The sequence below is a fragment of the Urocampus carinirostris genome, chromosome 20 (assembly GCF_059441175.1).
Source record: "Urocampus carinirostris isolate Australia breed hairy pipefish chromosome 20, RoL_Ucar_1.0, whole genome shotgun sequence".
Classification (NCBI taxonomy): domain Eukaryota; kingdom Metazoa; phylum Chordata; class Actinopteri; order Syngnathiformes; family Syngnathidae; genus Urocampus; species Urocampus carinirostris.
Genome location: NC_142368.1, coordinates 23,099,813 through 23,113,370, shown reverse-complemented (window position 1 = coordinate 23,113,370; position 13,558 = coordinate 23,099,813). Strand labels below are relative to the sequence as shown.

Below are 13,558 nucleotides of genomic sequence, written 5' to 3'. Positions count from 1 at the left end.
GGCTGGGATGGGCTCCAGCCCCCCCGCGACCCTAATGAGGATAAGCGGTACGGCTAATGAGATGAGATGAGAATTCCATTACCTCTCCATTTTAAGAATCAACTATTTGAAATTTGTGAAACTTATTTTTTTAAAGTGGTTCTGATGTGGCTTGTGCTGATGTGACAAAATACTTGATGGACTGGTTTACAGGCTGCATTTGAAATAAATGAAGAGTTAGACACAGAAGATTAAAAAGCTGTTTTTTAGTCACATGCCATGAATGTTTTTTTGTAAAACCCATCAGTTGTTTTTGGCAAACAGATTTAAGAAAGTGTAGATTATAAAATTGATTGCAATAGTAATTGCCAAGAATTTATATAAAATTCAAGATTGTAATTTTGAGTCTTATCACCTATTTTTAAATAATTATTATTTATTTCTAAATATATTTTCAAATCTTTCTTATCGCCTTCAGTGCTTTGACAACAGGTTGGGTAAACCTACCAGGAGCAAAATTGCTATATAAGGGGAACAGAACCAGCATATAAGTGGGTTTTTCAGCAAGTGAGTAGTCAAGGTCCCTAGCTTCTCCCCCATCAGTGACATGCAGTCAAGGGAGGCAGCTGAGGCACAGCTGTCATAATGGGAATAAAAAATGCAGAGTTTGGCAGACAATCCTCTTGGTTCATGGCAAAGGACAATAGTGAGATCAAGGATTCTGATTTTGCGCAAACTTCAGCACATAACACTAGGTGCCTACAGTTTAATGTAAGTTCGTCAAGTCAAGTCATTTTTATTTGTATAGGCCTTAATCAGTCTCAAAGGGCTGCACGGGTTATTGCAAACCACAGACTATTATTACAGACTATTATTACATCATCCCCTGGTCTAAAACCTACATGAGGGCAAGGAAAAACTCAAAAACCTCAACATGAGGAAAATGAAGAAACCTTGAGAAGGGACCGCACATGAGGTAATCCCCTTCCAGGACGACCAGGCTGCAATGGATTTTGCAATAACAAATAATACACAGATATTGTCAACAAAAAATATAGGTTATTCATATGCTATAGAGTAGAAAAGTTAAATTAAACATTTGAAGTTTTTTAATGCCTTCTGAAATAAAATTTAAGACCAAGTAAACAAAAAAACAATTGGGAAAAAAAAAGAAAAAAAAAAAAAAAAAAAAAGGAATATCGCTTGCACACAATACATAATGCCTCATACACATTACCTGGCACAGCGTTTAGCCATTGCAAAAAAATATTTGTTGGACAGCCACTTCTCATTAAATTTAAACTTTAAAAAAGGCCTGACTGACACCAAACCACCGTTTTGATAGTTCCGTTATTGTTGCCACAAAAGTAAATAGATGAACTAATAAAAAAGACAATCAATAAATGTTACTAAATCTTTGTAGTTCTAACAAGTATAAATCTTATTTTGGGTTCACATGTTAAAGACTTTCAAAAATTGGATTTAATATTTAAACTTGGCTTCATTTTTAGAATAATAAAATTAATGCGTAATGAGACTAAGGATCTGAGGGAACCCTGCAAACAATATAATTAGGGTTTGTATTAGCAGGCTATCAGCAAGTCAAAGATCCAGTCATTTTTTTATTGGTGGTATGGCCTTACTATCGTAATGGAAGACTACCCATCTATTGATGCTTTTGTTCAAAAGGAACAGCACATATACTTCGTTCATAAGTTAAGTAAGACAATAAAACATTTTATTCTATGCTTATGGTTTAGTTATTGCTTTCTTGCTCTGTCGATCAAATGGTATATAAAATGAAGGTCCGTTATACTTTATGAATGCATACCTGTCACCTCCACGCCCTTACAAAATGTCGTATTTTCCCTTACAAAATACAAAATAATCTTACACCGTATTTTTTTTCAAACGTGTTTGTTTATGTAGTTTAACATGTTATATTGTACTAGTGTTTCGTTATATCATATATATTGTTAATTAACATTTTGTTGTGAGATACTGAGTTGCTCGACATGAATGAGGTTTATTATAAAAAAAAAGTTGAAAATTAAGTAGCTAGGACGTTCACTGTAGAAGGAAAAAATACATGCAAATATAATTAAGTAGAATAATACATTTTCTTATTCAAATTATGAATTCATTTTCTGCATTAAATTATTATTGGTAATATACTGATTAAAGGGATAACCACAAACCAGTCTTTTTTCATTTTCTCATTTTATACTTCCTTTTCTTCTTAACTTCTTTATACAACAATAATGATTCGTAATATAATGCATCAAAGCAAGCGAGCCGTTTGAGAGCCGGCTCTCTTTAATGAGTTGAGCCGAAAAAGCAGATTCTCCAAAGAGACGGACTTCCTTTCACTACAAAACTACCACTAGAAATCCGAGGCGGCAGATGCATGCGCACACTAGCATCAGACCGCTCACTTCGTTTGCAACGGAAAAAACGATACAGAGATAGAGGCTACCGCGGCCAACTCATTTATCTTGATTGATTTGCCGTTTCGTGATAGTCGGTGTATACCTGATGCTACCCATAATTGACAAATTTGTGTTTTTCCGTGCAAATTTCATCGTACGTCGCACACGTCTTAAAATGCAAAATAAAGGTACTTTGTTCGGCAGAAACGTACAGGTTGACAGGTATGTGAATGAGACTACCTCACCAGACACAAACCTCACCCTAATTCACTACAGTCTCACCTGGTTTCCGAAGACGCCGATGGAGCAGGCAGTGGACACCTCATTTGACCCGAACCAGACGGATGCGATCCTGGACGGCATCCCCAGGATGAAGACCTGCGCCAGGGAGCAGCAGAACTGCCCCGCGAAGGTAACGGCGAACAGGTGCCTCTGGACGCTGCCCACCTTGAACCACGTCCCGGCGCAGTTGAGCGCCGTGGCGGCCAGGGCGACCACCCGGAGACCCTTCTTGTCCAGCAGCCACGTCACCGGGAATATGAAAGGGATGTAGGTCAGCATGTAGATCATGGACATCCAGTCGATGGTGAAAGCGTCCACTTGGTAGTACTTCATGAAGATGTTGCTAATGATGCCGTATTGGATCCACTGGTAGGAGTTGCACAGCGAGTAAGAACTGAAGAGGAAAACCATAACCCATCGGCGTTTGTACAAACGCGTCGCCCAGACTTTATCCACTGAAGCGGGTTCGTTTGGACTCTCGTGGCGGTGGGACTTATCCGGTTCTCCCGCTGCGTCCGGTACGGCGCACTTGTCCGACTCAGGCGTCTCCTCGCCAGGCTTCTTCTCGTCCGAATCCCCGCTCATGGCAAGTTTGTAAGTCAGCGCGCGAGTTGATCAAAACGCGCAGAAAATATCATAGAAAGTTTGACTAAGGCGCTAAAGTGGTCGAATTATCATGAAAAGTGACTTTTGAAGGTCAAGTCGACCCCCAGAGTTGCGTGGAACTTTTAGGTGAATGGAGGTCGTAGTCGTCGCCAGGGAGCTGAAAATTAGGCTCGTGTTTCCTTTATTTTGTGAGTCAGATAAAGTCTCACGCCGCCCCTTTATTGGCTCTTCCTTCCCTGAATATCAACACGTGGAGTTGGTCAACCGTCATGGCAGAACTTTATTTAAGCGGTTCTGTTATTCGAACCGGTATCGGCTGAGTTAGGAGAGGAACTGGTAATGGGACGCACGTGCGTCATTGTTTTTTGTATTCCGGACGCGTGCCACTCTATTTTGGAGCGCTGCAAATCTATATGGACATCCGGGCACTGACAGCCTTTACATCCGGGTGGGTATGTTCCATTGCGTGCAGACCTAAAGAGAGGCTATTCAAGCAAGTGCGGTTTTTGCCCCATCTAGAGGGCGTTTTGTGTGCTGCAATGTGTTTTTCATTGACACAAAAAGGATAATAATAATAATAATAATAATAATAATTTCCTTGTATTGTCATTCTGTGTAACAATGTACACAGAACGAAATGTCGATTGCACCTGACCCGTTGTAGCGAGCCGATGCAGCCGCAGCCAACAGAGGGCGCCGCCGACCACTTTTTAAGTCTTAGGAATGACTCGGCCGGGGCGCGAACCACCGACCTCCCAGTCTCAAAGATAAGAGTACAAAAAAAGATTAGGGGCCATGGGCGTACCGAACCTGAACACCTACAAAAAATATAGCATTAAAAAAAACTCTATTCCTTAATAAGGGACAGGATAGTATTAAATATAATGAAAAACACTAGATTGTTTTTTTTTTAATGTTAAAAAAATGTGAACAAGGTAGCATCGGGAATATTCCACTGCCTTATAATGGCGCAACTATTTTTGTCATGATTGCTGATTTGGGACACCTGCGACTGCCCCGTTGACACCAACAGTCCTGGTCGCTGATTGGCTCCCTGACTCTTTTTAAACTCCCGTCTTCCGATATGAGGCTGTCAGATCGTTCTGCGAACCTGTGCTTTCAGCTAAGCAAGCTCTGTACTATCTGACATTCTCCTGCCCTGTTTTCTCCAGCCTGATACCTGCTGCCGACCTGTTTCTGGACCCGTCCCTGCCTTGCTCCTCCGTCCCGGCCATCGATCTGTTTTCCCGCTGCCTAAGACTACCGTTGCTCGACACGGGAGTGCCACTTCCACGTTCCTGGCATCATCTACGCGTGTCGGATGATTGGATCGTGGAAGCAAGCACTGCTCTCTTTCTCAATAAAACTGAGGAAAACGAAGGCTATTGGGTCCTGTCTCCGTTTCTGGCTTGTGACAATTTTAGCACCCAATATCCTTCACTTTGTTATCATCAACAGATATAAGTCGTCATTTTAACTCCATTGAATCAGAGTAATAGTGTTTCTGCTAACCACAAAGTGTTATGGAATGTTCACAAATGGATAGTGACATTCATGAACAACATTGTTGAATGCTACCAGGGAGAGTAATTATGTCAGTTACGTTAAAAATAAATTGTTGTATGTCAAAGAATATGACATTTCCTGAGCAAAAACAATACACCTCGGGGACGTCATTTAGCGGAGTTTACTTATAGAGATGGGAATTCCTATTACTATTTTTAGAAAAGTAATGTTTATTTGTATAACCCTTTATCACAAGGAATCTCAAAGGGATACACAGACTATTGCAAACTACAGACTATTATTACACCATCCCCTGATCTAAAACCTACATGAGGGCAAGGAAAAACTCAAAACCTCAACATGCAGTAAATTAAGAACCCTTGAGAATAGACCGCATATAATGTCCCTCTTCCAGGATGACCAGGCTGCAATAGATGTTGCAATAACAAATAATACACAGATATTGTCAACATGAAATATAGGTCATTTATAATTGTTAGAAGAGAAGTGTGTTTTAAGCCTAGATTTGAACAGTTCCACTCAGATTTCAGATAGAATCTCAGTAGGCAGAGCATTCCACAGTGCTGGGGCCCGAATGGAGAATGCTCTCGGACCTGCGGATCTCCTTTTGGCTCTTGGGATCAGTAGTAGACCAGCATTTTTGGAGCAAAGGCTCTGGAGTGGAACTGCCTCTTTTTGCTCGGCTCACTAAAAAAAGCTATTTCGGGTTGTTTTTGTTGCTTTAATCCTTAAATTACCAATATTTATGTATCGGTATCCATATAATTGTTTAAAAAAGGAAACACAAAGAAAATGGCCAAGTCACAATAAAAAAAGGAAAAAATAAATAAAAGAAGAAAAAATAATCAACTTTATTTTTTTGGTATATACAAATAAACACTCAAAAAGACAGGAAACATCGATCCATTATCTGCACCGCTTATCCTCTGTAGGGTCTTTGGAGCCTATCCCAGCTATTCCTGGGCAGTAGGCAGGGGACACCCTGAACTGGTTGCCAGCCAGTTGCAGGGCACACAGAGACAGACAACTCACTCGCTCATTCACACCTAGGGACAATTTGGAGTCACAATTTACAGTATCTGCCACGCATGTTTTTGGAAATCTAGAGGAAACCCACGCAAGCATGCAAACTCCAGGTACCTTGGACGCGCTAACCACTCAACTGCCGTGCCACAGGAAATACAATAAAAACATTTATAAATATAACCCCCCCAAAAAGATACAGTAAGAAACAATTTTCACCTTCTTTTAAACTCAACAGTTTTAAAGTCAACAACACAGAATCATTGAAATTAGTAAATTCTATACCCATAATCGCTAACTACATGGTAGCAGCTATTTTGAATGGTGACATTATCCGAAAATATGTGATGTTAACAACTTTGAGGAAAATGGGAACCTGCGCCGCAGAAAACAGTGTCAGGAGTACTGGGACACGTCACTGTTGGCAAAGTAATACAAAGCTTTTGACCGCCAGTAATGGTAACAGCAAAAAATAATAATTTATTGAGATTACCCCGTTACTGAAAAAAAAAAAACAACACCGTTATGTTATTCCCAACATCAATAATATTTATACATCTAACATTTATATATCTAATGTGAACGAAAACCAATGCCACTCAAGCACAGCTGACCAGCAAGATGCCAGACAAATATAGCGGTGACTACCAGGTATTGATTCCACTATTTAAAATAAATACTAATTTCCCGACCCATAAATAATCAACATTGGCATGACAGTCCATTTATTTTTTCCCTCTTATTCAAATCAATGTTTTTTTTCTTAATTTTCATTTTGAGTTACCTCATTTAGGCCACGTACGACACCCTACAAAGTCCAAGCATTCTGAGGCAGTGGTGTGGCTCTGAGGAGAACTGCCAGCTCTGCAACGCCCAAAACACAATCCTCTGACATGTGCTTGTCATGATTGTCCTATTTGGAACACCTGTGGCAGCTTGATTGGCGCCAACAGTCCTGACAAGCTGATTGGTGGCCACACCCTTCTTAAGCCCCTGTCTCCAGGTCAAACTTTGTCAGATCGTTGCGACCTGTTGTGTTTTCACTCAGTGAGCACATCCCCTCTGATCTCCAGCCCTGGTCTAACGACGTGCCATTCCCGCCTGCCTTCTTCCGACACGGAAGTGTCACCCCCGCCTTGCTCGATAGCAATCAAGCAAGCCTAAATCTCACTCTCTTTCAATAAAACCTGAGAAACGCATGCAATTGAGTCCTGTCCGTTCCGGTCTGTGACAGAACGATCTGACCAAAATCATGGACTCAGCACGCGATTCTCCGAGTGAAGATCAAAGTAACGCTGAGCCTTCTTCCGCTTTGAAGCGATTACAATGGGCTGAAGGCCCCATGCAACAAACCACGAGTACCGTCACCGCTCTGCTATAACAAGTTCAGGAACAACAACAAATGCTAGATCAGCAACAACATCTCCTGCTTCGACAGCAACACCAAGTAGCGAGTCTGTCAGAACAGTTGTCAAGGCGACTGATGTCATCAGCTCCGCCTTCCGACACTCCGTCCCCGAGCACCCGATCCCGACACCGGTAATGCTACTTCCTACCTCTGACGTCGTCGGATCTGCAGAACCGCGAGTGGGCGCAACTGAAAAGTTTTGTGGAGATCCGGCGCAAGTTCGTGTATTTCTGGTGAACTGCCGTCTCATTTTCAACTTGCAACCTGGTAACTTCGCGTCCGAAGTGGCAAAAGTGGCTTTCACAATCAATCACCTGACCGGAAGAGCTCGACTCTGGGGAACCGCCGAGTTCGAGCGTGGCTCAGTGACGTGTTCTTCATACGATCGCTTGGCCCAGGAGATCGTAAAGGTGTTTGACACAGGATCTTCAGCGGCCAATGCATCCCGTTCCCTGCTGAACATCCGCCAGGGTAAACGCACAACTGCCAACTACTCCATAGATTTTCTAACCCTGGCCAGCCAGAGTCACTGGAACGCCGAGGCGCTGGTCAACGCTTACCTCCACAGTCTGGCAGATTATTTGAAAGACGAGTTGGTGTCCCATGTCCCTCCAACTACCCTCGACAAAGGCATCGCTTTGACGGCTTTAATCGACCGGCGAGTCCAGGCACGACGACAGGAGCGGAGCCAGCCGAGACGATTCCCTACCAACTCGCCAAAAGAGCCAGGTGGTTTCCGAACTTCACAACCTATGATTTTGAGTACCCACGAAGCCATGGAGGTGCCAAGGGCTTTTCCTATACTGTGGCGGCGAGGGACATCGAATCTCATCGTGCCTGTTAAAAAAGAAGAGCTCGTCGGACGGCGGAGGGATCCGATTGAGCTCAGCCATTATCCCAAATTCCAGAACCCCAAGAACTGTCCTCGAGGCCCGTCTCTTGATTTCCGGTATTCCCCAGTCTCTACCTGCATTGGTCGATTCCGGTGCAGAAGCAACCATTTTAGACATCACCCTCGCACGCAAATTACGAATACCATTGGTTCCTCTCTCGTCCCCTATCACTGCCTGAGCGTTAGACGGGCGCCTGTTGGGTAAAGTCACGCAAGTTACCGAACCGGTGGAGATGAAATTATCAGGCAACCACCAAGAGAGGATTCGGTTCCACCTGCTCCCATCCCCCGGTCAGCCACTCGTTTTGGGTCATCCTTGGCTCATACGGCACAACCCCTTACTTCGATTGGCGTTCTGGAACCGTGATGGAATGGGGCGTCGAGTGCCATCGAACCTGTCTGCGCGCCGCATCTCACCCCGACCGACTAGTTGCTTCCAAGCCTCCCCCTGATCTGTCCAAGGTTCCTGCCTGCTACCACCACCTACGAGAGGTATATAGCAAAGCCAAGGCTACTTCACTACCTCCACATCGCGCCTACAACTGTGCTATCGACCTCTTGGCTCTACTCCCCCTAAGGGTCGACTCTATTCTCTCTCAGCACCCGAGAGACAAGCGATGGAGGAGTATATTTCCGATGCGCTGGCGGCCGGCATTATACGACCATCCTCCTCGTCGGCGCGTGCCAGGTTCTTCTTGGGAAAGAAGGATGGGTCCTTACGGCCGTGCATCTACTACTGGGGGATCAACAACATTACAGTGAAGAATCGGTACCCCTTACCATTGCTCTCCTCCGCCTTCGAGCTTCTTCAAGGGGCCACGGTCTTCACGAAGTTGGATCTCCGGAACGCCTATCACCTGGTCCGTGTCCGGGAGGGAGATGAGTGGAAGACGGCTTTCAATATGCCCACGGGACACTATGATTACCTGGTCATGCCTTTTGGATTAACCAATGCCCCCGCTGTCTTCCAGTCCCTCATTAATGACGTGTTGCATGATGTGCTCAACCGGTTCGTTTTCGTTTACCTGGATAATATATTAATTTTTTCCAAGTCCCAGGAAGAACACACGCAGCACGTCCAACTCGTCCTTCGCCGACTGCTTGAGAACTCCCTCTTTGTGAAGGCTGAGAAGTGTGACTTCCATGCTCAGACCGTATCCTTTCTGGAATATATTGTGGCGGAGGGGAAGCTACAGAAGTATCCCACGAATGTGTCAGCGGTTACCTCCTGGCTCGTTCCCCATGACCGGAAGAAGCTTCAACAGTTTCTGGGTTTCGCCAACTTCTACCGCCGCTTCATTCGGGGATACAGCACGGTAGCAGCGCCCCTCACGGCACTCACCAGTCCAAAAGGTGCGTTCTGATGGTCTGCAGCGGCCGACAATGCTTTTGCCACCCTTTTTGACGGCTCCTGTCCTGCAAGTGCCTGATCCGGAACGTCAACTGGTGGTTGAGGTGGATGCCTTCGACGTGGGAGTCGGGGCGGTCCTTTCCCAGAGGTCGGCTAATGATGACAAGATGCAACCCTGCGCCTTCTTCTCGCGACGTCTATCCCCTGCTGAGCGTAATTATGTTGTGGGGGATCGCAAACTGTTAGCCATCAAACTGGCACTAGTGGAATGGCATCACTGGCTGGAGGGGGTGGCAGTTCCATTTTTGGTGTGGACCGACCATAAAAATTTGGAGTACATCCGCTCTCCAAAACGTTTAAACCCAAGACAGTCCCGCTGGTCCCTCTTTTTCGCCAGGTTTAATTTCACCCTCTCCTATTGCCTTGGTTCTCGTAACGTTAAGCTTGATGCTCTCTCTCGTCAGTTTCAAAAGGAGGAGAACCAATCCCGGGGGCCGACGTCCGTCCTTCCTGCTTCCCGGGTGGTGGCCAAGATCACCTGGGACATTGAGGATCGCGTCCGAGAGGCTCTCCAGGACCAAGCAGGCCCCAGTACATGTCCGGAGGATCGTCTTTTTGTCCCGGAGGGATTACGTCCCGAGGTCCTCCAATGGGGGCACGACTCCCGCCTTTCCTGCCACCCGGGAGCAGCCCGCACCAGCAACTTCCTGTTCCGACGTTTTTGGTGGCCCTCCTTGGCTAAGGACGTTCGGGAGTACGTCGGAGCTTGCCAGACCTATGCCAGGAACAAGGCGTCTAATCGACCTCCTGCTGGTCTGCTTCAACCCCTACCGGTTCCCAATCGCCCCTGGTCCCACATCTCACTGGACTTTGTAACTTGACTGCCTGCCTCGGACGGGATGACGACAGTCCTGACGATCATGGATCGCTTTAGTAAAATGGCTCATTTTGTGGTGCTCCCCAAGCTACCTTCCTCCAAGGAAACTGCACAGGCGGTCCAGTTACACATATTCCGGCTGCCTGGGATACCTATGGACATTGTTTTCGACCGGGGTCCCCAATTTGCCTCTAGCTTTTGGAAAGAGATCTGCCGTCTTCTGGGGGCCTCAGTCAGCCTCTCCTACGGCTTCCGCCCGCAGTCCAATGGTCAGTCCGAGTGGCTGAATCAAGAATTAGAAACAGCGCTTTGTTGTATGGTCTCCAGGGAGCCCCTCTCTTGGGCACGGCAGCTGGTGTGGGTGGAGTATACCCATAACTCCCCGATCAGCTCGTCCACTGGTATGTCCCCCTTCCAGTGCGTATATGGTTACCAACCACCTCTGTTCCCCAGCCAGGAGGGTGAGGTCTCCTGCCCTTCGGCGTTTGCCAACGCCCGACGTTGTCGCCGCACCTGGGCCCAGGCACGTGCCAATCTTCTGCAGGCGGTCGACACCTACTCTAATGGGGCCAGCGGTAGGAGGGTTCCGGCGCCGACGTACCAGGTGGGCCAGCAAGTATCATTGTCTTCCAGGGACCTTCCGCTGTGGGTGGAATCTAATAAATTGGCTCCACGATTCCTGGGTCCCTTACCGGTGAAGAAGGTCATCAGTCCTGCTGCGGTCAGACTTCGCCTGCCTGGTACCATGAGCGTCCACCCTACCTTGCACGGGTCCAGGATCAAGCCTGTCTGCCAGAGTCTGCTAGTTCCTGAGACACCTTCTCCTCCGACCCCACGCTTTCTGGATGGTGACCCCATCTATATGGTACGTCGCCTTCTCCGCTGACGTCGTAGGGGAAGGGGATTCCAGTACCTGGTAGACTGGGAGGGATACGGCCCGGAGGAGCGCTCGTGGATCCCCGCTCGACAAATTCTGGACCGGTCTCTCATCACGGAGTTCCATCGTCAGCATCCGGACCAGCCTGCTCCTCGCCGAGGTCATCCTAGGGGTGCCCGTTTGTCGTCTCCGTCTCCGCCTTGTCCCTCTTCCGCCTCGCCTCCTGTTAATGACGATGGGGCTTCAGTCCGTTTTCGAGGGGTTCTGATGTTTTGGTACCTGCCTGTTGGATTACTTTTGACCTGTTGGATTACCTGCCTGTTGGATTACCTGCCTGTTGGATTTTTTTTTTTTTTTTTGGTCTGTGGGATTTTTTATTTATTTATTTTTTGTTCCTGTCTGTTGGATTACTTTTCCTTTTTTTTCATTGGGACTTCTGGAGCCGTCCCTTGAGGGGGGGTTCTGTCATGATTGTCCTATTTGGAACACGTGTGCCAGCTTGTTGGCGCCATCAGCCCGGACAAGCTGATTGGTGGCCACACCCTTCTTAAGCCCCTGTCTCCAGTTCAAACTTTGTCAGATCGTTGCGACCTTTTGTGTTTTCACACAGTGAGTGTTTCCGTCCAACTCCATCCCTGTTAAACCTGTTTTCAGTCTGATCCCTGTTTTCAACCCATTTCTGAACCTGACTACATCGCTTCTGATCTCCAGCCCTGGTCTAACGACGTGCCATTCCCGCCTGCCTTCTTCCGACACGGAAGTGTCACCCCCGCCTTGCTCGATTGTGCTCTTCGCCAGTCCTCGGATCAAGCAATCAAGCAAGCCTAAATCTCACTCTCTTTCAATAAAACCTGAGAAACGCATGCAATTGAGTCCTGTCCGTTCTGGTCTGTGACAGTTCTGTCCAATTGCAAGACAGCGCTGGTGCAGGGTAGGTATAGTGGGCTGCACTCAGGTTTTGCAGAAGATTGCAGAAGTACCCAAAGAGCAGAGAATGGAAGCTTCCAAAGACCATCCTTCCAAGACGCAAAAACTGATCTGCTTCATTAGACAGGAGGCCGGAGCTCAGAACATCATCCACAGGGAGAGGCCACGACCTTTAACACCAGGATGTGACTGGAACTTACGGGTGGACTTAGGTCAGCAGCTCAAGTCCCCAACAGAGATAACATCACATCTCTGAGGGCATACGTCATCCTGTGGTCCCCTGAAAGCAAGACACCAATCCTCGGAGAGTTAACCATCCCCTGGAAGGGAGGACTAGAGGCTGCATACGAAAGAGAGACAAATACACAGAGGTGGTACCAGGAGAGGTTGGGTTTGATGGAACAAAATCCAACGCCTCCTCAGGAATATTGGAGTGAGTAGGGCGAAAATAAAGAAGGCAATCAGGGACCTGGCAGAAGAGGCGGAAAGAGCCAGCTTCTGGCTGTGGCTAAGCAGGAAGGACAGTTAATGAGGGAAAGAAGGATCCTAGGTGTGGCGCCAGGGGACAGCAGGGATACGTCCCTGCTGTTGTTCCTGCACCATGAGATATTCTGGGATGAAAGGAGTGATACATCAATGAAGGGTGGCTCCCGGCTGATGAACCTGCTGCTACCCCTCCCATTTGGCATTGGGGGAGGTGTGTCAAGCGGATACACCATGCAGGTAGGTAGTTCTTACCCTGTGCTCTAATCTTTTATGAATGATGTTTTTTTTGTACCAACAGATATTACACACTGTCCCTTTAAAGTCAGGCTATAGGAAAACTAAGAAAATGTTATAATCTTGCCTTTTTTTGTATGATTTAAGAAAACAACAACAACATAGACAGTCTGCACAGGGCCAACGGTGCAACTTTTCACGGTTTTGTAATCCGAACTTTAAAAAAAAATGTCATAAAGGTCATCAGTGGGACTTTTCTTGAAATTTAGACTTAAACTTAATGTTCAATTTAGTACACAACATTATAAGCATAAACCCCAAAAGTCAGAATTCAGACTTTTTTCTTGGAATTATCTTTTCTTTCTATTGAGACCTGACCTTTTCTCAGAATTCTCACTTTTAAATTCATAATTGGGTTTCTGGATCCAGAATGTAACTTTTAAGTGTTACTTGGGATTTAAAATAAAATCAGAAATAATTTTTTTGATTTTTCTTCTCAGATTTTCACTATAAAGGTCAGCTTTTTTTGCAAAGTTTGAGGAATAAAAAATATGTATTTCAATTTCAAAGTGAGACTCCTGAGAGAAAGCGCAGCACGGCGGATGAGTGGTTAATGCCTCCACGGCACAGTTCATGGGATCGAATCCTCCTGTGCGGAGT

The 13,558-nt window shown here is 46.1% G+C and overlaps 1 protein-coding gene across 1 annotated transcript in view; it reads right to left on the bottom strand.

Annotated features, from left to right (window-relative positions):
• flvcr2b (FLVCR choline and putative heme transporter 2b) overlaps positions 1-3,717 on the bottom strand; it is a 33,530-nt gene extending 29,813 nt beyond the window's left edge. The window contains exon 1 of the mRNA XM_088325572.1: positions 2,691-3,717. Coding sequence (XP_088181698.1) covers positions 2,691-3,275 — 585 coding nt within the window. The 5' untranslated portion in view covers positions 3,276-3,717. The remainder of the gene's footprint in view (positions 1-2,690) is intronic.
• Positions 3,718-13,558: the final 9,841 nt, after the last annotated feature.